At 38.5% G+C, this 26601-nt stretch overlaps 1 protein-coding gene across 1 annotated transcript in view; it reads left to right on the top strand.

The window, feature by feature from the left end:
* The first annotated feature begins 7932 nt into the window (after positions 1–7932).
* The window catches only part of LOC310802788 (chemokine-like protein TAFA-5), a 58901-nt gene continuing 40232 nt past the window's right edge, over positions 7933–26601 (top strand). Inside the window, exon 1 of the mRNA XM_083667344.1 lies at positions 7933–8055. Coding sequence (XP_083523470.1) covers positions 7965–8055 — 91 coding nt within the window. The 5' untranslated portion in view covers positions 7933–7964. The remainder of the gene's footprint in view (positions 8056–26601) is intronic.

The raw sequence follows: 26601 nt of genomic DNA, 5'->3' as shown, positions 1-26601 counted from the left end.
GATCGCTACCAAACGTGGCACATACATTGCCGCTTGAAAGTATGTGAACCCCTTGTGCAATTATAGATGTTTTAAGTTTTTACCATTAAATCTTTATTTAATCAGAACCAGTGTTTTTTATCTGACATAACAGGTTTATATTTACCAATTCCATATATTGGTTTAAAGGAAATTATGCTTGTAGTAGAAAAACTAAATTATTAAGAAATGAGTGCAGGTGCAAACATAAGTGAACCCCAAGTTGGTTAAATCAAGTAGGTAAGTAGAATCAAGTGAGTAAATAATTGGGTACCAAATGAAACCCTGGGCGATAAATAGAGATAAGCAACCTGGTCAGTTTTGTGTTACCCATACATGTGAATGCAAAACACACCATACCGAGAGGAAAGGAGATATCAGAGGACAACAGGAAGAGGGTGGTGAGAGCACATCAGTCTGGGGAAGGCTATAAAATCATCTCAAGATTTGAGCTCCATCAGTCCACTGTGAGGCAAATAATTTACAAATGGAGAGCATTTAACATGACAGCAATTCGGCCTAGAAGTGGACGCCCTTCCAAAATATTCCCAAGAGCCACAAGAAAAATAATAAATCAGGTAAACGCCAACCCAAACATAACATCTAGAGACCTCCCTTGCTGCATCTCAGGTAACTGTGCATGCTTCAATAACAAGAAGAACACTGAATCGAAATGTCATTCATGGGAGGGTTGCTAGGAAGAAGCCTCTGCTGTCAAAAAAGAACCAAACTGCTTGTCTTAACTTTGCCAGAGACCACCTGGATAAGCCTGAAGGTTTCTGGAAGTCTGTTCTCTGGACAGGTCAGTCCAAAATTGACCTTTTTGGTCACAATCTAAACCACTATGTTTGGCGAAAACCCAACACTGCCTACCACCAAAAGAACCTTATCCCAACAGTCAAGCATGGTGGTGGGAAGATCTGAGGTTGCTTTTCCTCCTCTGGACCTGGATGACTCCACATCATTAAGGGAACCATGAATTCTGAGGTATACCAGGAGATTCTTGAAGAGTCAAGGAGCTACAGCTGTGCTGAAAATGGGTCTTCCAACAAGACAACGACCCAAAGCATTCAAGCAAATCTACCAAAGAATGGCTCAGGAGAAAGAAGATTTGTGTTTTGGATTGGCCAAGTCTAAGTTCTGACCTAAATCCAATTAAGATGCTGTGGCAGGACCTGAAGTGGGCAGTGCATGCCAGGCACCCCTCAAACCTCACTCAATTGGAGTTCTGTAAGGAGGAGTGGGCAAAAAACCCTCAAAATAGATGTCAGAGACTGATTAGTGGCTATTGACTGAAGAGATTCACATATTTTTGCACACATGAAATCTGAGTTTTTGTTAAATAAACCACTTTTGTGAAATAAACAATGAAAATATATCATATTTTTATTGTTTGTGTCCTTTATTTGGAATGTCTTTATTACAAATTGGGCATTTTTTTAATAAGTTAATTTTAATATTTCATACAAAAATAATGACCATCCCTGTAGGGTTCACAAACTTTCAAGCAGCACTATCTTAAGACGTCTTAAGTGATGTCCTTGATGTCCATGTCAATTGAAGCCAGTGACCTGCCGTCCACGGCATGCACACTGAGAGATGTACAAGGAAGGCCAGGAAGACATTGCACTGTGCACTCTACACTTACTCCCCTTACTGCTTCTACAAAAAATGAATATATTTTATTTTTACTGTATTTAATGTTATTACTGTTGATGTTTATATGTTATCTATTATCCTTATTACATTCTATTGTTGATGCTGATTGAGGTTGTAGAGTTGCTCTGCCTCAGGCATTTTGTTGCATTGTATACTTGTATTCAATGTAATGACAAATAAACAAGACTTTGACGACTTTGAGACTTTGATGAAAAGAAGATTTTTCAAGATTTTTCAAAACATCCAAGATGGCGGAAGATCCATCATGGCGGAACTCATGGGTCCTGGAGGCAAATTTATTCCTTGTGAGGAGAGGGACCAGTATACCAAATGTCATAACTCGAACTGAAATCAGGCAGCGGTGCTGAGCTTGAATCAGGCTTGAACCCCCAAAAATAATTCCTACAATTACAATAGGGCTTGAATCCCTCAATAATATTACATTATCAATACTGCTAAATAGATTAGTTCATAAATGTCTTATGATGAATTGGCAATTACTTTACTGACGGTGTCATGAGAACAGTCTTGGAAATCACAGAAAATGTTTTCCATTTATCTTTAGAAAGTGCTGATACTCAGTTCATGCTCAACAGGTTTGAGAGATTTGCAGAAGAATAACCTTCTTTTGCAGACAAAATAAACTGAAGATGAACACTCTCTTGATTCTTCTAGTTATTTTGTGTGATATATTTATTTACGTGATCATTTAACAACAGAATGTACAAAATATCGACAGAATTAAAAAGTGGGTAACACTTTACATTAAATTGCCTCTATACCTGTGTAGTAGCTGTAATCAAGGTAGTAACAACATTGTATTAACATTTAGTTACATAGTGTTACGACACTAACTAGCCAGACTACAGGTCTATCTCTACTGGTACTAGGCTGTCTAAAAGGTTCTGCAGATGGTCTGGATGTGTGTATTAATGTGAGAAGTCAGAGAAACAGAGAAAGCAACTTACTCGGTTCCAGGAACAGCTCAAGCAAGGTATCAATTGGTGGCCAGCCCGAGCGGAGCGTCAATGTTCAGATGGTGACAAATAATAACTCATAACCCCAAAAGAAACCCCAAAAGAATAATGTCCTACATTCAATTGCAAAATGAACATCAGAATTTCCCAAGAGCTTCCCACATGTGTGGCTGTGTCTGTCCACACAGAATCCCCCCTTCCTGGCGTGTCACACTAACATCTTAAACATTTTATCGTCGCCACTCCCACCCCCCGAGGTGTGGAGTGTGAAAAGTGACAGTGTACTGTTTAAACTGTGCCATGTACCTATTCCTAACAGTAGTAAGTTAGGTGAATAGATTTATACAGTGTGGTATTACACAAGTGGAATAAGGAACAGTTGTTGTTCCACCTGTGTAAACTGCCCTAACTGTATTACTACGGAATTACAAATAAATTACCTATGTAATGTGTAACAACACAAAATGTTGTTACTAGTGTAATTACAGAGTTACACAGGTATAGGGGGAAGTTAATGTAAAGTGGGTATACAAAACATATTACAACTGTAAGCATCTAAACATAATCTGTTTGCTATGTGTATATTGTAGAACTCTACAAGAACCATTAATTCATTCTTGACCAGTCTGTTTGCTCATTTGAGGAGTTTAAAAATCGTTCAGTTCTCTAAGAGATAACCAGAGGTCAGTCATGGTTAGGGCTCTGTGTGTCAATCAAACCAACAGGGGACACAAATCTATGTGATTACTTCACTATTAGATCCAGGTTTAATTGCAGGTGTGTGTGTGTGTGTGCGTGTGTGTGTGTGTGTGCGTGCATGCATGCGTGGGTTAGAGCTGAGCGTTGAGATGGGGCTCGAGCTCAGCCCGAGCGTAACATCAAAAACATTTTCATGAGCCCGAGCCTGAAAATAACCTTAAGTCTACAAAACGGCTGTGCTTTTATCCATTGCGCACAACAGCAAAATTGCAGCATTGAGAAGAGGAGAAAGCGTGGAGAGAGAGGCTGCTTGAAAACTCACCTTAGTTACTATCAACAACTGCTAACTACACCTGCCTTTATAGAATACCTTATATACAGTGCCCTGTGTAAGTAATGGGACAGTGAAGCATTTTTTTTCTTTTGGCTCTACACACCAACAGTTTAGATTTTAAATCAAACAAGTACTATGAGGTTAAAGTAGAGATTCTGATGGTATTTGTGGTTCCACGATTCAGAAATTACAACACTTCTATACATAGTCCCCCTATTTCTGGGTACCAAAAGTAACGGGACAGATTTATCAAATGTCTAAATTAAGCACTCATGTTTAGTATTTGGTCAACAATCCTTTACATGCAATAACTGCCTGAAATCTGCGTCCCATTGACCCCACCAGACACTGGGTGTCTTCTCTGGTGATTCTCTGCCAGGCCTGTGCTGCAGCCATATTATGAAGGACGTAAATATGATGTCACATAAGCAACTATTAAAAGAATATGAGACTGTATGTTCACTCCAAAATTACAATCAACTGATTGCGGCCTTGCCACAAAATTGGAGGAGGAAAATTGGAAAAGGGGAAGGTAAGGATTTAGTGTGTCTGCCTCATAATAAAAATAAAAAATGGCTGAAAAGATTAGTATACATAGATCAGTATACCAGTTTCATGTAAGGTCGAAAACACAGAGTGCTGTGCCATACAGGATACAAGATTACTGGGAACAGATATTTGATGTTCCTATCCCATTGCATCAGGTTTATGAATTAAAACAACAATTGACTCAACACTTTGCTTTTCTCAATTTAAATTGCTGCATAAAATGATTGCAATGAAAATAATGCTCATCGTATGGGGCATTGAACAATCACCACAAAGCAGATTTTGCAGTGAAGAAACCGAAGCAATAGATCATTTGTTTTGGTATTGCCCTCAGGTGTCTGAAATGGTTCAGGAATAGTTGGTAAAAAAAACCTATTCATCTAAAAATAACCCTACAAAAAGCACTATTGGGTAAGTTAATGACAGATGATCAATAATCAGTATAATTATACTCTTATATTCATTTTTAGCTTAAATCTGTGCAATCTCTAGAAATTGAAAGTTTGACGAACTACGTGAGACATCACAGAACAATAGACAAATATATGGCACAAGGAAACCAAGAGAGGGTGGTATATCACATGTATAAAATAAATAATACCAAATATACCATAATGGACTGAAATTACCATGAGAAAATGTTTTAATAATGTGTAAAAAAAGGTGAAAACTAACTAAGTACTTCGGTCCTTTGTTGAGGGTGGCTGGGCTAATATTTTCTTTCTTGTTAAACTAGTATTGAGCTACATGTAGTGGAACTACGTACTCCCCACCACTACCAAATGGCATTGTTCAAAGGCAGTTTTCTAAAACAGTGGCAATCTGTGTGTCTTTGTAGCCTTATGCAATGTTCAGCATTAACACATTGCAGTCATTATTCAAAATAACACAGTGTCATTATCGCTTGTCCAATTGAGATAAGTCACTTGGATATACGCAGACAATAAGCTTCTCCAAAGCATGGCTGAGTTGGTTTTGAATGATATTTTGCTTTGTTATACTTACAGTACATTTACTGTGCATTTGTAGTTACATGTTCCTGTTACTCACTGCACAGCTTCACTTTCATTATGGACTCTCTTACTATGCTTTAAGCAAAGTAATATTTATCTTGAGACATGATTTGCATAAAGATACAATGTTGTAGAGTGAGGTTATTGACTCATCATTTGAGAGCTCATTCTAGTAGAAATGTGTTTGTTTTATATCTTCTAATTTTACTTAAAATGTATATATTCTAAAATGAGGCAAGAGACGCTCATGTTTAACCACATTTACATTGAGGATAACTATCACTTGAAAGGAATGAACCGTGTACGTAATAAATATGGTGAAATAAAGATCTGTAAAATAAAGCACAGTTCCCTTAAAAAGCTTGACGTATACAAAGCCAATATGCTGTGGCTAGCACAAGAGGAAAATATATTTCTACATTTCTGTCAACTTCAGGGTTTTGCCACACATGACATGTCAGCACAATATTTATTTGTACACGTGAACCTGCAAAGTTCATGATTTCAGCAGCTGAGAGAAGGCCAACATTGACACTGTTACAAGCATTAATGATCATTATGATTTTTTTCATAAACAGCATGGGTTATACTGAGTGAAGCAGTAGTGACTGGTGAAAGGAAGAAAGGATGATGCTAGGTAGTTAAAGGTTAGCTAGGTAGAAGGTTGGGAAGGTGGAAGGTTAGATAGATAGTATGTTAGATGGTCATAGATAGATAGATAGATAGATAGATAGATAGATAGATATATAGGATGAGCCTGGGGTAGTTCAGTGGTAAGAGGGTTGGTTGGTTAGAGTGGTGTAGATTGGTCAAATTGGTTGGTTAAGTGGTTGAGAGTGGTTCTAATGGGGTAGAACTGGTAGCAAAGAGGGTGCATTGTTGTGTAATCATTCTAAGAATGTGTTCTCTAGGTCTGAAACTTCCATAGCAGTTGCAGTAACAATGGTGGCTCTCAGAATGCTTGGCCTTAATAAGAGTTGATAGTTTTGAGTTTTTGGCACATTTTACAGTTGAAATGGTGTGAACAGCTTAAAAGGTGTAAGAGCAGCACTAGTCCAAAAATTAAACCTCCATGTTAAAAAGTGCACTTTCATGTTAGTGTATGTATGTATATTTTAAAAAGTTTAATAGGTATCAAAACCAAAAATCATAGCAACGCGAGTTAGACCTCTCTGTATGCTGAAGCAAACCCACTAATAATAATATGTATGCCGAAGAACAATAGTTGGACTTGCTGAAGCAAACACACTAATAATAAGTATGTCGAAGAACAATCGTTGTGTATGAGCTAAAAATAGTAAGTATGAGCAAGAACAATAGTTGCACTTGCTGAAGCAAGCCCACTAATAAGAAGTTACAATGAAACGTGAATGGCTCTATGTATTATGAAAGTACTTTGAATAAATGTTGGCACCAGAAATGACTTGATACTTGAATTTGAAGATGTAACTATACTTAAATTAGTATGATCAGTAAAACTATACCACAACACAGATTATTCAGATGTGTGTGTTGTCATATGAGACATGAGCTCGGTGGAATGTAATTCATTGCATCAGAAAGTCATGGGCTGCTTATTTATTTGTTGTCTTTAAAAAAAAAAAAGAAAAAAAAAAAAGTGTGTGGCTTTAACCCTACTATTTGGTCTGAAAGATCTCCAAAATAGTTATGGTCTTAATGATCTCCAGTTCATTGAATCTCAACATAATTGGACTTACTTTCAATTAGGTACTCTATTCTTGTTGCAGTACGCAATGGATAGTCATGTACACCTTTGAGGCCACAGTTTCCGGAACCATACCCTCTGCTATGCCCTCAACCAGAAACAGCCTGTGGAATTGCCCGGAGATAAACATTTTCAATGGTTGTGACGTCACACAGAGCGCTGGGTGAAGCTGCGGGGTTTTAAAAGCACGGGGGTTGGTACATGTTGTGTAGCCTATAGTGACACCGCAGTGTCTCCATAAACTGGCCATCAGTCATTTCACAAGTTATGAGGCGCTTAACATTGAATTGTATTGGACCTGATACTCGACAGAGTTGGTGAGGTCCAATTTGACGCGGCTTCCTTTTGAAGGGGAATTTTCATCAGCTGAGGGGAATTTACGCGGACGAACTGTGAATGCGAAAGAGTCCAAATGGATACAAGACGCAGAGAGCTATAACTTGGCAATATCGAAGATGGAACTATCGAAACCCCGCCAGTGCCTTGCAGTTAGTGAGATATGTTATGAGCAAAATATCGAGACAATTTTAGTTTTACGGAATTGCTGCAAAGTGTTCCTGCTGTGGCGCAGCCGTCTCTCCTAGGCATCGTGGAGAGTGTGTGGCTCGCCGAGTCACTGCTGCGCTCGGAGCTCAAAGAAGAATCTGCAGTGACAACCAGGTTAATTTCAAGTGCTCGTGAAAAAATTCCTTACTCCGAGTGATATGACAGTGTAACGACTTGAACTTTCCAATCCACTAGGCTTTCTCAATTGCGAAAACATTGCAATTCAGATCATCATATCAACTATATCTCCCATGGATTGTGCCAATTTTGTGTCTTATTCCGAATTCAAGCCCAAAGTAGCCCACCCCTAGGGAAATGGTTATTTCACATTTTTTGTTTTTTTCAGTAACCTAACACAGAATTGGACGAGAATGGATTCGACATTGTATTGCTGCTGAAGACCGTGCGCTCCGCCGGGTGTTTTTTTTACTTTTCTCTCGACGATGCAGCTCCTCCGACTAGCGTGGGTTTTAACGGGAGCGGCGATCTGCTGTTTTGTTATCCTCCTCATTCACTCACACGTTCTCAAAGAAGGTAATTCTTTGTCTGCCACTTGTTCAAAACACTGTGAAACGGCCGTTCTGTGGCATTTGTTATTAAATACCTTGTTTATTCATTTAAATATGAATTTGATATGATCACATCCAGTTAATCGTATGAGCTCAAGTGTTGAAATGAAGAGTGTTGCAGCCATAATAATGTCTCTGTCCCCTCAAAAGAGAAGGCTTACTAACATCACCATTGATGGAATATACATTTCAACAGGTACATTCTAGTGTGTGTGTGTGTGTGTGTGTGTGTGTGTGTGTGTGAGAGAGAGAGAGAGAGAGGGTGCGAGAGAGACTGTGTGTGTGTGTGTGTGTGTGTGTGTGTGTTAGGGCAGTGGGGTAGGAGAAGGAGAATAGACAAGACTATTGTTAAATTATTTATTTTGGTATTCTTCAATAGATGGCACCAGAGTCTTACTGAAGGGCAATGCCAGGGTCAATAGTAATAATGTATGTGTCATCAGAACATTTATTGGACTGAAGATTTCACCCATATGTTCAGTTAAATTTTGTCACTTGCTACTGCTTATTTTCTATCTGAGACCTGTAATGGGCAGTGCTAGTGAAGTTGATTAACATATACCAGGTTTCATGAATGTTGTTATAGAATATGATTGAGGTTTCAGTAGTTTGTGGGATATTGTGAGAACAGTTATTAAAAATAACTCATTTGGAGAATCTGTTTATTACTATGGCACACCTGTTTACTGTTTAGTGCATCCCTTCATGGCCACGATTTACCTATCTTATAATGGCTACTTCCAATATGATAATGCTCCATGTCACAAAGCAAAAGTAATCTCAAACTGATTTCATGAACATGACAATGAGTTCAGTGTTCTTCCGTGGCCTTCCTAGTCACTGGATCTGAATCCAATAGAACACCTTTGGGATGTGGTAGAAGCTTGAAAGTGTACCTGAAAAATCTGCAGGAATTGCTATGCAATCCATGTCATCATGGACCAGAATCTCAAAGGAATGTTTCCAACATCTTGTGGAATCAATGCCATGAAGAATTGAGGCTGTTTTGAGAGCAAAGGGAGGCCCTACCCGGTATTAGTATAGTGTTCCTAATAAAGTGTTCAGTGAGTGTATATACGGTGCCCTGCATTACCAAAAGTGATGGGATAGATTTATCAAATGTCCAAATTAAGCACTCATGTTTAGTATTTGGTGGACAATCTATTGCATGCAATAACTGCCTGAAGTCTATGACCCTTTGACCCCACCAGACGCAGAGTATCTTCTCTGGTGATGCTCTGCCAGGCCTGTACTGCAGCCATCTTCAGTTGTTGTTTGTTTTGAGGTATTTTTGCCTAAAATCTTATCATCAGGAAATTAAATGTATGTTCAATTGGATTTAAATCTGAAGATTGACTTGGCCAGTGAGGAATTTTCCACTTTTTGGCCCTGAAAAACTCCCTAGTTGCTATGGCAGTATGTTTTGGGCTATTGTTTTACTGTATGATGTAGCGCCATCCAATGAATTTTGCTTGCACTCAAGCAGACAGTATGTTTCTGTACACTTCAGAATATGTTCTGCTGCTGCTATCAGCAGTTACAATCATCAATTAAGACAAGTTAGCAAGTTCTAGTGGCAGCCCAAATACATGCCCAAACCTAACAACCCTGCACCATGTTTCACAGATGAGGTGGTATGTAAATCTTGGGCAGATCTTTTTTTCTCCAGACTTTCCTCTTGCAATCTCTCTGGTCCATGATAATATTCATCTCATCTGTCCACAATATATACTACACATTGACAGCTCTCTTATGCCTGCACAAATGCCTGTACAAAGGATGTTACAGGCATTTCTGTTGGTATAAATTACTGACAGTGCTGACATTATTGGTGTTCCCTGTTATTATTGGTGTTCCCTAATTGTTCAAATACAAATAAGATAGAACGGTTTGTGATTGCAGAGCTTTGCCTTATCAGCTTGCCATATCAGATAGATTAGCAAAATCAAGTCAGCTCAGTCAAGATCAGATCATGAATTACAGAGATGAATATCCTTATCTACTCTCATACCATCATTATTCTCTCATAGGCCCTATGCGCAGGCAGCAACCATTATGGAGAAGCAGGAGAAATGTTTTAGGAATTTTGTCTTTCAGTGGGATTTAGACTGGATAGAAAAGTAGCCTACAGTAGGCTATATAGGACAGCAGATGATGATAAGAGCTAAATTATATAAAATATATTGAACTGACCCTGTCATTGTGACTGTTGTCACCATTAGTAGTGCAAAAATAGTCATATAGCATATTTTACAGTATAGCCTTTCATTGTTTTAAAACATTTTATTTGACAGTATTATTTGAAAGCATTCCAAGTATTTGAGGGTAAGTTTGCGAACGGGACAGTGAGCCAATCAGACGTTTGTTTGTTTTCAAGGTGCATTCTGTCTTGTGCTAGGCTTCGGCGACCAGTCATACAAATGAAATAGCAGCAATATAATTAGCAGCAACCTGTCCTACTGACGGTCAAAAATCTATGCTCTGAAATTAAAAGCATTAAAAATATCATGCACGAAAGAACAGGTGTCCCCTCCACCCCACAGTCAGGAAAGCTGCTGGTATAAGCTCATGTTTACATTGCTCATGTGTCTACATTGTAGCCGAGTGCTTATTTAAATGTACTTTTCTTTACTTTATAGCAGCCCACAGATTTTGATTAGTTTGAAGTCAGTTTGGAGTCATAATAAATTAGAAAATGAGAGGCACGTAGTTTGTGTGTGTTTACTCAAGGTTGCTCAAGCGAGCACACACTGGAGCTCCAGCAAAATGTGTAGCCTACAGATCATGAATGTCACACATACCAAGAATTGTCCAAGGATACAGCAATGATATGACACCTATATGAAAGTTATTCATTTGTAGGCAACTACAAATTACTTATTGGATATGGGCAGTTGCCTAAAACAGTGAACATATCATTTGATATCCTCACCTTTAATTCTCTCTTCATCTTTCCTATGTAGCACAGCCCAAAAGGTAATTTTAATAAGTAAACAACACATTTTGTCAGGTTATTCTTCCATTCACTGGATGAGGGTGGGAAAAACATCATCCTTTAACATGGTGTTACACTGCATGTACCATGAACAAGGAGCATTTCCACTCGGGACAACAAGAAAGTGCTGGGTGGACAATAGCTATCTGCCCTTACAATATGTTCTCTCACATGTCTAGCCCTCTTATACACATATCTGGGCTCATCACTGAATGCTCCACTGATAGTAGGGTCACTTGCAAGAATATGCCAATGGTGCTGAACAGCAGCTTAATGTCTTTAGAACAGCAACCTTAATGTCTTTAGTAATAGGAGAAGAGGTAAAAGTCAACATAATCGATGAGCTCTTTTTGCTGGACTTATTTGGATTAAGGAGGGTCGTGCCTTTAATAAACAAGCTTGTAGCATGTCCTTATCATACCCTTTATCTATGAAGTGGTCACACAAATCAGACGCTTGTTGCTCAAACTGTGCATCAGAGCTGCATATTCTTCTTATGCACAAGAGCTGGCTATAAGGGTCACTGCATCTCAAAGCCGGGTGATGATAGCTGCTGAAATGTAGAAGAAAAAAAATCTTCTAGAAAAAAAACAGTCTTTTTTCTGTAATTGGTCGTCTTTATGTCCCATGCTTTAATGACCAGAACATCCAAGAATTTTCTCCCAATCATGAACCAATGTAAATTTAATTCTACTGTCAATATAAGCCTTGAATTGTTCCAACTCTTCAGTACTGTAAAATACTGTCTGCTTTCCCACTTTATGACAATGTCATTGTAAAAAACATGAATTACAATAATTAAAATTCCATTGAAATATAAAATATATATATCAGCCCACAAATAGGGTGAGGGTTAGACACACTACTGCTGTGGCGGTACCGCCGCGCTACCGTCACTCAACCATAAACCTTTTAAAGTCTGACCTACTGTATGGGTGCCATGGTGCTAACATGATATCAAGTAGAGAATCTATATGTAGCTGCTAGTAGCAATGTCCATAACGGTCATTAAGAGATCTGACTATGGCCATGCGAGCGATGCTGAACAACCTCTTGTTCCTGGTTGAGTGGGTTGTCTCACTGCTGTGTGAAAGGTGCCTAAAAAGAGAGAGCTGGTGACGCCACATCATGTCTCTTCCTCAGGCGAGAGGCGGGGGGGAATTGTGGGAATGTATGGCCCTAACCATTTGCTAATCCCCCACATCTTGGTGTGAAAGGCGGTCGAGAGTGACACATTTGTGAACGTAATTGCTCTCCCATGCCTACCTTATATTAAGGAGATTATTCACAATTTTGATGCGAGATTAGAGGCCTTTTCGTGAGTTACTTTATATTGGAATAGATGACGGTTGGATGTGCCTTAGCTGTGAGTACGTTTCATCAAATGTGACATGTCACATTTCTCAGTAAATTGTCTTATGCTGGGTCTCAGGCACACTTAAACTCACTCATTTTCCTCATCTTAGATTTATTGTATTATGTTTGATTCAGAATATCGTTTAGGCTAATATACCTTATGTTTTTGCGTATTGTCTTAGAGTGATCGTCCGTTGATCCTTGTCATATCATTGCACAATAATATTTAGTTTGAGTAACAAATCCCAGTCTATCGTGTGTACAGCATATCCTAAGTTAGTTCACACATGTGCTTAACTTTACAGACACATTGACCTGCTTGTGCACCACTCTATGCGTCCATGCCTGCCTGCCTGCCTGCCTGCCTGCCTGTCTGTCTGTCTGTCTGTCTGTCTGGGCTGCTATTGTCCCCCTTTTAAAGCTGCTTCAGTTAATCCTGGATAATTGTGCTGAATATCATCTCAAGTTTGGCAGATGTAAGGTCATGTTCTGGCTAAGACATGCTCAATATTCAACTCAAAAGAATAATAATAATTAAAAAAAAGAGATAAATAATTAGATAATTTAATGTTTCTCTTTGGACTTATGTTTCTCTTGGGCATTATCACATGGATACTGTATGTGATAAAACCGAGAGCTCTTGTTAGTAGTTTTGAAAATGCAGAGACGCAGGACATTTCAAATACTACAAGTAGGGCTGTGGGCGTTATGGCAGTACTAACTAAGAGCATTCCAGACTTCACCTTTGCCTTTTTCATTGCATAATGGCAGTTAATTATCAGTGAGCTGTAGGTCCAAGGCTATTTTGCTAAACATGTCTTCACAGATTATACAAAGTCAATACTTGCACAGTTGGACTGTATGATCCCTACTAAAGGAAACAACGTGCCAGTTTTGTTCTGGAACAGCTCTTCACGGTAAAGTGATATAATGATAACACTTCATGTATAGGCCTAGAGCTTTGGCAGTGCACTACACGGTATTGTATGGCCAATTAGCTTGTCTTTATTGCACTAGAACATCCCCTTTTGTTCCACTCCAACAACTTTGGTAACCAATACCTCTCATGACTTTTTTAATATGAAATTACCCTTCACAATGGCGAAAAGTGGCCTAGCTGTAACACAGCTGACTCAGTTAGCGAGACCCCCTTCCTGGTTGCTACAGCGGGAAACACTTCCTTAGCTTTCCTTTGTAGATTAATTTATTCAAATCCAATTAAGCCGTAGCAGTCTATTTTGCTCAGTTAATTTCTGTTTGTGTTTTCATGCGATGATTTTGTATTCTTTCGTCATGGATTCCCATTCAGATGCAGTATGTCCATAATTCCCCATGTATATATACTTGGCTTAATCGAGCATTGAGAACTAATGTGGGAATTTAAGGGTACTTAGGTAAGTGGTATTGGCTTCTGGAAGCGCATTGTGCCATGTGCTTATAGGGACTATTTTACACATTGTGCACTGTGCTTATAGGGACTATTTGGGCAAAAAGAATGGAGACTATAGGCATTGAGGGCCACATGCCCTAATTTGAGAAATATGCATGCAAGGTTTCATGTTAATCATGCATTGATATCCAAATGAAGGGTGTGCAGTTGTGTATCAGGTTAGAATATGTTTCTGTGTGAGATGGTTTCACCAGTATATGGATCTTGTGCAGTTGTGTATCAGGTTGGCTTGGTAGTTGTCATATTTTTGTTCATATCTATATCTATTCAGTTGTTACTTACTGTCATACTGCTTATCGTGAGGGGTATCTATACACCCTTCTCATAAGGGCCCTATGAGAGGGGCGAAGGTTTGATTTGGGATTGTCCTCAGTGTTTGAGAGATTCAAATCCCTTCAGTGTGAATGCTAATATGATAATAACATAGCAGACACCAATAACATGAGATGTGATAATTATGAGAGATTGTCTCCAGCTGTGTGACTTGTTTTATGTGGAAACAGAGGGACAGGTTCAACTCATTGATGATACAGTGGTTTCGGAAAGTATTCAGACCCCTTAACTTTTTCCGCATTTTGTTGTGTTATAGACTCAATTTAAAATGGATTAAAAACTCTTTTTTTGCCGTCAATCCACACACAATACCCCGTAATGACAAAGTGAAAACATGTTTCTAGAAATGTCTGCAAATATATTCAAATTGAAAGACAGAAATACCTAATTTGCATAAGTATTCAGACACTTTGCTATGACACTTTTAAAATGAGCTCAAATGCAAAAATATCATCAATAAGTCATTCAATAAGTTGAATTGAGTCCATCTTAATGCAAGGATAATAGTTCATGTGATTTTGGAATTAATATCTTTGTTTTTATACAGTCTCTGATTTGCATAGGAATTGATTATACACTGCATGGATCAGGTTGTCAGTACAAACTGAGTAAATGGAGAAGAACAAAACTGCACAGGAATGCCACCCTGAAATCTACAAAGTTGAATGACAGAGGGGAAAAAGCACAGTTGATGGGGCAGCATCATCTCACTCACTCTGCAAAATTGGTCTATAACCAATTGGCCAAAATGAATCCCTTAATGGAAATAATCTCACATCCATAATTGTGTTTGCAACAATTAATTCAAGTGATACAGCAAAGAAAGTGGCTTGAAATGTGTTTATTTGGTTTTACTACAAAGCATTAAGTTTAGTGCAAATCCAGCACATGCAATACAGTTTCCACACCATCCCTCGTGTGAAGAATAGTGGTAGCTGCATCATGTTATAGGTATGTTTGTTACCGGCAGGGACTGTGGAGTTTGTCAGGATCAAGAGAAAATTCTAACATTTGCTGAGTTGGTAGTGACATCCTATTCCACACAGTGTGTAATTGATTCCTATGCAAACCAGAGACTACTGTATAAAAACAAAAGATATTCATTCCGAAATTAAATTATTATCCTTGCACTCAGAACTATTATCCTTGCACTCAGATGGACTCAATTCAACTTGTTGAAGACATTTTTGCACTTGAGAAATGTTAGTGCAAAGTTAGCATAGCAAAAGGTCTGAATACCTGAGTACATGAGGTATTTCTGTATTTCAGTTTTAATAAATTTGCTAATATTTCTAAACACTTGTTTTGTCATTATGAGCTATTGTGTGTTGATCGATGGCAAACAAATAAATATAATCCATTTTAAATTGAGTCTATAATGCTACAAAATGTGGAAAAAGTGAAGGGGTCTGAATACTTTCCAAAGCCACTGTATATAATAAGTGGATACAGTGAACTACCGACTGCCCACTGGATTGCTATGAGAGTTAAGATTGTCGTAGTGAAGCCAAGAAATGCCATTTATGGGAGCTGTCATCTTGAATTGTCATGAATCTGATAGTGGTAGCACCACCGTAGGCCATTTCTAAAGTAGAGGCAATTTGTAGTTCGGAAAGTATAGAGAACGTGCTTCAGGAATCTCCAGAGCCACAAGGATTTCTCAAAATGGATGAAAGCCATGAAAATAAAACACTGTCAGCCTTTTAAATGATAATCCTGTCAGCTATAAGACACAAAGTACACAATCATTCAATTGAATCAATATTAAATCAATTGTAAACAATGAACTAAGACATTGGCACGTTTTATAGTAACAGTAGGCCTAGGCTAGTCTTAGAATTATGGATCAGCTATTTGACAAGAAACAAGTTTTTGTTTATAGGCATGCACAGCACTTCTGATAATACCTCAACAATTTAATCTATAGCACATGGTTACATTGCAGTGTCATTTAATCATGCTATGCTACTCACCTGCAACAACTAGCATTTAAATTCTGCAAACACTGAGGCGATTGTTATTGACTTTTATTATATGCTATGTTTTGTTACCTTAATCACATAGGCTACTGCAAATTTCAAGTTCAGTGTGGACAAATTGATGCTCCTGGACCGTAACGATAAGCCTAGGCTTAAAAGCACAACATGCCAGTATTGTCACTGATGGAAGTATAACCAGAGAATGTGGTATAACTAAAAAAGGCATTAAATAATATGGCATAGCTTTTTATAAACTCCTGTTGCCTATGATAAATGTTTGCAAATCACAATGCGCAGGTTAGAGGCATTTATCACAAACAAAATTTAATTTCTTGCAGCAGAGAAATTGCATAGTATGTTATCTAGGAAATTGGACAATTGAGGATAACTACATGTCAGTAATCATCATCCACGCCATATCACATCATTGTCCTACCAAAGTTAACACACAATACTAAAATGGTGATTATATCATGTGTAGGCCTACTCAATCAATACTACTTACTGTATGTTCATCTATGTTCAATAATATAAATATCAACAACTAAAACAAAAGCTTAAAATTATATGAAATTGTATGAATTAAATAACATTTAAAAAGGAATGATAATCACAAGATCAGAATCTAATAAATGTATTGTTGTGCTTTATTTGAGTTATTCTTGTAACCTAGCAAGGTATAGCTTCCAAATAGCAATCACAATTCTCTTGATAAGAAATACTTACAGGAGGTTGTTTGCTGACAGCTAATCCAACTAAATAAAAAGCTAGTCATAACAAGCTAATTTTCAACAAAATTGCTGTGACAGCTCCATCTCGTCTTAAGACTGAAAACTGAAAATTTGACATGTTGAGTTAAGCCAACAGCCATTCTAAAACTCTGTAGTTTAGGTCAACAAAACTGCATTCTAAAACCATCAAAACAGTATTAATTTAACCTATCTTGCACCCATGTTCACACAAATTAATTATGTTTAATCCACTAATAAAACTGATAAACTGATATACTTCTACTGAAGTCAGTCTTCGGTACAATACTAAATGTAAAATTAGGAAATACAGTGCCCTCCATACGTATTGGAAAGAGGAAACATTTTGTCTTCTTTTACCTCTATCTCCAACAGTTTTGGATTGAAATCAAACAATTACTATGAGGATAACATAGAGATTATCAGATTTAATTAAATGTTTTCTTTTTTCAGATTGGTTTCAACATTTAGAAATTACAACCCTTTTTATACATAGTCCCCCTATTTCAGGGAGCCAGTAGTATTGGAAAATTGGTGTGACAGGTGTTTCTGGTTAGTCAGGTGTGTTTCGTCATTTGTGCAAGCATAAGAAAGCTCTTAATGTCTACCGTTGATTCTAGCCTTTATGTTTTCCTTTGGAGTCTGCTTTTGGTGTCTGTCAACATGAAGACCAAGGAGTTATCACTGAAGTCAAGGAAGCCATTATTGGGCTGAGAAATCAGAAAGAAACTATCATACAAAAAAAACAGTTGGGAACATCATCCAAAAGAAGAAAAACACTTGTGAGCTCAAGCAGGCTGGTAAGGAAGACTTCTACAGTGGATGACTGAAGAATGCTTACCACTATTAAGAAAACACCCAAAACAACTGTTCAACAGATCAGGAACACTCTCCAGGAAGTAGGCGTCAATGTGTTTGAGACTACCATCTGCAGAAGATTTCACCAGCAGAATTACAGAGGCTTAAGATCATTTTTCTAAATTAAGCACACTATTTTATCAGATATTTCAGCCTCATACAGGCTTCCATGACATTCATTCTCCTCTCTTTGGTCCTCACGTTGACACACCAAAAACCTAGAATAATTATTAGACAATGAGAGATCTCTTATGTCTCTCAAATGATGTGACGGAACACACCTGACAAACCAGAAACACCTGTCAAGCCAATTGTCCCATCATATTTGTGTTCCCTGTAATAGGGGGACTATTAATTAACTATTGTATTGTATTGGGGATAATGATAATTTCTGACTGGTGAAACCAATATGTACACAAATACCAACAAATAAAAGCTGAGAATTTCATCTTTAACCTCATAGTAATCGTTTGATTTCAAATCCTGAAAACCTGTGTTCTAAATAGTCAAATGCAGTCCTTTCTTAGTTTCTCCTGCACTGATCTCGAAGTACCTTTACATGTAAATGCCCACTGTTATGTGGGCAGAAAGGTAAAAAGGTAAGACAATGAAGGAAAATGGGAAAAAATCTGCTGTGACTTTCTTTTGGGTCCTTGAAGCGTCGTGACACAAAATTATAGGGTGCCATGGTAATAGAGATATTCGTTATCATGACAGGAACAGCATCAGGCGCTACATGATGTCAAAAGCAATTTCAACCTAATCATTATTATTATTATTTTTATTTTCCTAATCATTTATCTCGACTTGAAGGCAAAACAAGATCATTTTCATTTGTGGTATGCCCATGTAATGCACTTCATGATTATTATTCTTATTTTCAATTTGCAAGGAATTAAAAAAAGATGGCATTTAATGAATATCCCATATCAACAAATGTCACTTTCTCTTATTCCCTCATCCTTGAATAAATGGAATGTCAGTTGCAATTGTATCCCTACTGCAATGCAATTGGGAAAATGTTATGATTTAGGCCATGTAACAAAACCAAAAGCAATATCGCCACAGAAAGCTTTCTCCCATATCCTGCTGTAATTTCATTACTTTTGATAATGCAGAGCATTCCATTGTCATTTGCTCTCGTCCTCATTTACATCATTCTGTGGTTCATCGTTCATCATTCTTTCACTAGTTCTTCTCGTAGATCAAGGGTATTGTGATTCACAGCAAACATCTTTCTACCTGAAGTTGGTAAACAAGAGGACCAGTATGTAAAGCATGGAATGTACATGGATGCCTGGGTAGGATATTCTGCACCTGTATGGCAGAATAGGTTTACCAGTTGATGTAATACCACTACTACTGTATTTCTGCTTCTCCTTTGGGTCCCTGATGCCCGAAAACATGAGCTTGTGCATATACTGACCATCAATGTCATTATTGCTGGAACAGTACTTTGGAACATTATGACAGTGTACTACAATTAAATACAAAAAACTATGTTTTAAGTTAGATGGCTTGAGCCAGAAAAGATAGGAAATTTGATTGAGCACCATCACTCTAAATCTGACCTATGCACTGACAGGGTTTTCCAGCACACTTAGTTTTGACTCATGCTACAATAGCTTTGTTGGGCTACTGTACAGTACTTCAAACAACAAAGGCTACACTCAGCACTGGGCATGTTATTTGCTTCTCTGAAACAGCCTAATATTTACTCTTAAGATATAGACCTTATAGTGGACCGTTTTCAGAAGAATAGGTTGATATACACTCACCCGCCACTTTAATAGGTACACCTTGCTAGTACCGGGTTGGACCCCCTTTTGTCTTCAGAACTGCCTTAATTATTTGTGGCATAGATTCAACAAGGTGCTGGAAACATTCCTCAAAGATTTTGGTCCATATTGACATGGTAGCATCATGCAGTTGCTGCAGATTGGTCGGCTGCACATCCATGATGCGAATCTCCCATTCCACCACATCCTAAATGTGCTCTATTGGATTGAGATCTGGTGACCATTGGAGTACAGTGAACATGGTCATGGTCAGCAACAATACTCAGGTAGGCTGTGGTGTTTAAACGATGCTCAATTGGTACTAAGGGGCCCAAAGTGTGCCAAGAAAATATCCCCCACACCATTACACCACCACCACCAGCCTGAACCGTTGATACAAGGCAGGATGGATCCATGCTTTCATGTTGTTTACGCCAAATTCTGACCCTACCATCTGAATGTCGCAGTAGAAATCGAGACTCATCAGACCAGGCAATGTTTTTCCAATCTTCTATTGTCTAATTTTGGTGAGCCCGTGCGAATTGTAGCCTCAGTTTCCTGTTCTTAGCTGACAGGAGTGGCACCCGGTGTGGGCTTCTGCTGCTGTAACCCATATGCTTCAAGGTTCAATGTGTTGTGTGTTCAGAGATGGTCTTCTGCATACCTTGGTTGTAACGAGTGGTTATTTGAGTTACTGTTGCCTTTCTATCATCTCAAACCAGTCTGGCCATTCTCCTCTGACCTCTGGCATCAACAAGGCATTTTCGCCTAGAGAACTGCTGCTCACTCGATATTTTCTCTTTTTCAGACCATTCTCTGTAAACCCTAGAGATGGTTGTGCGTGAAAATCCTAGTAGATCAGCAGTTTCTGAAATACTTAGACCAGCCCGTCTGGCACCAACAACCATGCCACGTTCAAAGGCACTTAAATCACCTTTCTTCCCCATTCAGATGCTCGGTTTGAACTTCAGCAGGTCGTCTTGACCATGTCTACATGCCTAAATGCATTGAGTTGCTGCTATGTGATTGGCTGATTAGATATTTGCGTTAACGTGCAGTTGAACATGTGTACCTAATAAAGTGGCCGGTGAGTGTAGGTTGTGCACTCTAATTGTAACATTACCATTTGTATTGCAAAGTAAAGATGTTCACTTGTATGTTTAAGTTACACAACACCTGCTACAGTCTACTCTGACAGTACCTTTCTTCCATGAATTTCACGTTGTGTGAAATATTGCTATCAACTTATGATGACATATGTTACTAGCTTAGGTACAAACACAGCTTGGTGATACAATTTTAGCGCACCACACTATTGTAGGCAGTTACAATGCAGAGACTTGGCAAGGAAATGTGGCTATATTTTGTTAATAGCAAAGCATATCTTAATGTTAATAATCTGAGTAAATTTAATTAACACTGTGCAAAGAATTGTTGAGTTTGCTGAATTAGTGCAAGGATGGTCAAAAAGAATGAATCAAATTAGGCTTTAATCAAATTAGGCTTTAATAATAGTGTAAACTTTACAAACTTTACAATTATTACAAGGCAAATACTAGAGAGAGAGAAAGAAAGACAGACCACATGATCTGTCTACTGTACTTGTAGAGCATTTTATAATAATATCAGTTTCCACACAAAGGTTTGGCAGAGACCTTTGGCTATATTGTGTTAGTAGCAAAGCATATCTAATATTGATAGCCTGACTCCAATGCAATTATCAGTATGTGCAAAGAATTGTTGAGTCTGTGCTGATTTAGTGCAAGAAAGGTCAAACAGAATTAATCAAATGAGGCTTTAATAATACTGTATACCTCTACAACTATTACAAGGCAAATACTTCTTAGAAAAATTCTACATTCTAATAGAGAGAGAGTACAGAGAGAGAGAGCGAGAGAGAGCGAGAGAGAGCTCATAGTCATTTGTTATATCGCGGGAAGGTGAACTGAAGAAGATAGGGGCAAAATTGAAATTCTCCCCCTTCATACTCACAGGCTCAGATGAGACCACACACCAGGACAAAGAGAGAAGAGCATGAATCTGTGCTCTACTTCTGTTTTATAGACCATAATATTTAAATTAGGAGCTGTTTGTAAAGGGAACCAATGAGACTTCATCCTATCAATTCTATACTTATGACACCACAGCTTTGACACCTTTCAGAGGGCTTGTAACATATTACAAAGAGATCACAATCGGCCCTTTGGGTGAAGGGGGCAGCATTGATGACTCCCCCTTCACTGTCAACGAGGTTGGCAAGCTAGTTATTGTAACTGTACTTATGTGGGTCCACTGTCGATATAGTCGTTATTGGGACACAAGCCATGGCATGAGGAAACAGTCACCATAATGTAGCTTACATGTGTCTATCTAAATTAGTGGTCAGTAAGTTAGTAATGTAATGTTGTAACCTGAGAGGGGATTTATGCACTGACTGAGTAAGAGCAGTGGATAGCTATGGTGGCATTTGTTGTCATAGAAACATTGTAATTAACTTTCACTCGTAGATTTGTGTCTGTCCCATGTATTAAGCCTGTATTAGCAAGATACCGTATTTTATCCATTGACTTAACATGGGAAGGCGTAATTGCAAAAGATGGACTTCAATGAAAACCGCTGCGCATTCAAACTTCTAGACATTCCATTGCATGACTTCATGTTACTACCACATTTTCTAGGGGCCTCTTGTTGTAAACAAAGTTGTATTTCTTTTGTTCTTGTGGTGCAAGAACAATAATTCCTTTTTTTTTTGTGGCTAACTAATGGTTTGCACTTTGCAGTAGTAGTTCTGCTGGTGAAGCCTTCTGCAGATTCTGCAGTCTCTAACACATTCAGGCCTACCTCCTGGAGAGTGCTCCTGATCTGTTGGACAATAGTTTTGGGTTGTTTCTTAATTATAATGAGCATTCTTCAGTCATCCACCGTAGAAGTCTTCCGTGGCCTACCAGGCCATTTTGATTGCTGAGCTCACCAGCGTTTTTTCTTCTTTTGGATGATGTTCCAAACTGTTGTTGTTGGCAAGCCTAAGGTTTTGGATATGTTTATGATAGATTTGTTCTGATATTTCAGCCCGATAATGCCTTCCTTGACTTTCATTGATGTCTCTTTGGTCCTCATGTTCATATAGACCAATAGCAGACTCCAAAGGCAAACGCAAGGCCTAGAATCATGACTAGACATTGAGAGCTCTCTTATGACTGCACAAATCTAATGAACCAGAAACACCTGCCAAGTGTCCCATCACTTTTGGATACCCTGAAATAGGGGGACTATGGACATGTAATTTCTGAATGGTGAAACCAATGTGTACACAAATACCATCAAATAAGAGCTGAGAATCTCTACCTTAACCTACAAGTAATTGTTTGATTTAAAATCCAAACTTTTGGAGTGTATAGTCAAAATAAGAAAAAAATGCTTCGCTGTCCCATTACTTATATAGGGCAATGTACACTCACTGAGCACTTTATTAGGAACAATATACTAATACCGGGTAGGGCCTCCCTTTGCTCTCAAAACATCCTCAATTCTTTTCAGGTGCACTTTCAAGCTGTGAATCTCCCGTTCTCCCACATCCCAAAGGTGTTCTATTGGATTCAGATCCGGTGACGGGGAAGGCCACTGAAGAACACTGAACTCATTGGCATGTTCATGAAACCAGTTTGAGACGACTTCTGCTTTGTGACATGGTGCATTATCATGCTGGAAGTAGCCATTAGAAGATGGGTAAATTGTGACCATGAAGGGATGCACATGGTCAGCAACAATACTCAAATAGGCTGTGGCATTCAAGCAATATTTGATTGGTATTAACGGGCCCAAAGTGTGCCAAGAAAACATTCCCCACACCATTACACCACCTCCACCATGAGAAGGTGTACAGGTGTTCCTAATAAAGCGTTCAGTGAGTGTATATCCTTTATTCAAATGTCTACTTTTACCTTTTAAGATCATCAGCAGGCAGTCATGGGGTGTTAAAAATGAGAGGGGGTGAGGCATAGCCAGGCTTATCCTTGCATCTGGAAAAGAAGCCCTCTTTCCCAACTTTGAGAGCCTATCTGAGGGCTATCCTTTGCAAATGAACAACTGAGACGTATGAATAATTTGCATGATATTTCCAGACTAATAGTCTACAGGCCTGATTAAGATGAACTGTTCGGCTATATTATCCGTTATTTCCTCCAACAGTTCACTTTATGCACCAAAACAATCTATTTTTGTATTGTACTTATGGTGAACTGATAATAAATATACAGATCTTTGAATCAAGCCTTCATATCCATCGTGTTACATCCTTTCTGTCAATTATTTTCCAACGCTCTTTTTCTCTTTATAAAAACGTGCTTCATCATTCTTATTTTCCATTAAAGAGCTCTGTGAGTAATACATGCACATTGCTTGAAAGTGGCTTCTGTGGCGACTGATTTACTTTGCCCTTGACAATTGTTCTGTTCTCTCAAATGTCACACCTCTATTCACTTATCATCCAGTTGGAAACATATTTATCTGTTTGATGTAAGTCACCATCCTATTTCACTGGAGAACACTTTTTTGGTATTGTATCTGTATACCTGTAGTTAAACATTCATACTGTACTGCATGATTACACTATAGGAACATACAGGTGTATGCAGACTTTATCAACTGAGTAGTTAAAGAAAATAGATGATGCATAATAATATGTTGTGTACTGTTCCTGTCAACTAAATTGCTAAATACATAAATAAAGAATAATATCAACACCCAGCAAACCTAAGGACACAACTATAAAAAGGTCAAAAGAAAACACAGAAGGTAGACAATGGTAACCTTCTAGGGCTTTAGCCACACTGGCTGACACTAGATAGATAGATAGATAGATAGATAGATAGATAGATAGATAGATAGATAGATACTTTATTGATCCCCGAGGGGAAAATAAGGCATTACAGCAGCTCACATCACAAACAACAACAACAAAATAAAGTGACAATAGAGTAATAGAATAAAAATAGCCAGTGGAAACAGCCAGTGGAAACAGGTTATTGGTGTCAGCTGGCCCACCTGCACCACCACAAACAACACATTTTGGGTATGTTGCTATGGCAACACAGCAGGGTGAGAAGTCCTTGTCATACTGTTGCGTAACACAACATTGTGGTTGCACCTGAAAACATGTGCTATAACAGCATAGGACTGCCAGTTGGAGTTTTGTTATCTTGGGATTGTGTTTGTGTTTTGTAATTGAGTTTAATAACTAATACTGTATGAAATATTGCAATTAAAAAGATTGCAAAGACAATGCATGCAACGTGTTTCGAATAAGTCTTCCACAGGTGGTGTTCATGAGGACTTTTAAATTTATTTTTTGCTGCTGCCTTTCTTCAATTGTGTTCACACACCACCCAACTGAGCAGTGTAGTTTCTTTACAGTGCAAGCTAGATGGAGAAATGAAGGAATGAAATGAACTGGTGGTAATGAGCAAAGAGAGCAGGGCAGATAGAGAGTATGCTACTGCCATTCTCTGTGGTAACCATGGGATACCCATTACTGAGTTTGCTCCTTGGCTCCCCAACACGTCTTACATCATCTACATGCTGACAGAATGCCAATTACTGCAAATAACTAGCTTTCTCTTGGGCTTCAACTGCTGCTAAAACAGGTCTTTCTGCAGCCATGTTACAGTATAATTGAAATAAAAAGCACAATTTGTCACATTCAGAAACGTATAGGATAAATGGGAAATCAGCAGTGTCTCCCAAATCGTGGGAGTTGGCCAGTTCCTTTTGGGCCACAACTTAAGACCGGGTTTTGGCTAGAAACAATGGTTCTGTATACTCTTTGGGTCACACTTTTGGGTCACATTAGGACGGTCACAGGGAAAATATGTTTTGAAACTACTGGTCAAAAAGTAAGGACCTGTGTCTTTTGTTGATCAATAGAGGCATTGAGAAGGAGGTTTTGTTTAGCTTCATTGGAACAATACTTTTTGGTAGGTGTTGCATTGCTATGTCTCATTCTACAGGCCTTTTTTTTTTTTTTTTTACATTTATTCAGACACAAATAAGTTATACTGCACAATTATGACACTCAGTTGAAAGCCTTTGTCTAGGTCTTTAGAAGTGTTGAGAAAGGGGACTTTGGTCAGCCTACATTCAACCATGTCTTGGTAGATGGTTGCATTGCTATGGTCTGACACATCTGCCGTTCTAACTTTTAACTATGCTCACATGAACTACACAAAACAGAATCACTCCAAAGGAGACCATTTAGAAAAATTTGACCTCTGTGTCACATTGGACCTTTTTATTAGAAAGATGCAGTCACACTGTTGAAGTAGCCCAGTTATCTTCATGGGAGCAGGTTGAGCAGTGAGAGGAGGAGGAGGAGGAGTGGGGAAAGGAGGAAGGGGGGTTGATAACCCTTATCAGACTGGCTTTCACCTGCCGCCTGAGCGACTAGAACACGAGCGATGAGATATATTAGCTCCCATGCAGGCCTGGGGCCAGGGGAATCACAATGGAGAGGGACCCGCGCTGATTGGAGTGACCCTGAGTCATATCTTAATGCTAGCTGTCAAATGCAATTACGAAGTTGGTTAAGGTTATGGCAAGACAGACACTGTCTTGCCATAACCTCAACACAGACACTGTAGGATCTGCCATGCTTTTTGGGTCTGGATTGGAGGAATTAGTCAGAAAGCTCAGAAGGACCGCCCTCTCCGACATAACGTTTTTTTTGGTACCTCTGCTTTGGTTTTGTCTTTTCGGAGTGTTTTTGTTAAAAAACAAAAACAAAAAATCATCTACTTAACGAATCATAAATTAGTGCACTTCATTTTGCCAGGCTGTCATTTGGAAATGAAGATTGCATCTCAATGGTCCTTGGCCTTATTGTGGATTGGTTCTATTTACAAATTACAGTTAATTTTCCATTTTGTCTTGTTGAGTCTTGTTGAGTCTTGTTGGAAGTGCAAAACATATTAGAGACACATGGTGCATGGAAATGTATAGTCTCGTGCTCCAGATTTTTA

Source organism: Argentina silus (assembly GCF_951799395.1).
Source record: "Argentina silus genome assembly, chromosome: 3".
In the NCBI taxonomy this organism is placed as follows: domain Eukaryota; kingdom Metazoa; phylum Chordata; class Actinopteri; order Argentiniformes; family Argentinidae; genus Argentina; species Argentina silus.
Note: the sequence above shows the minus strand (reverse complement) of the source record. Positions and strands in the feature narration are given on the sequence as shown.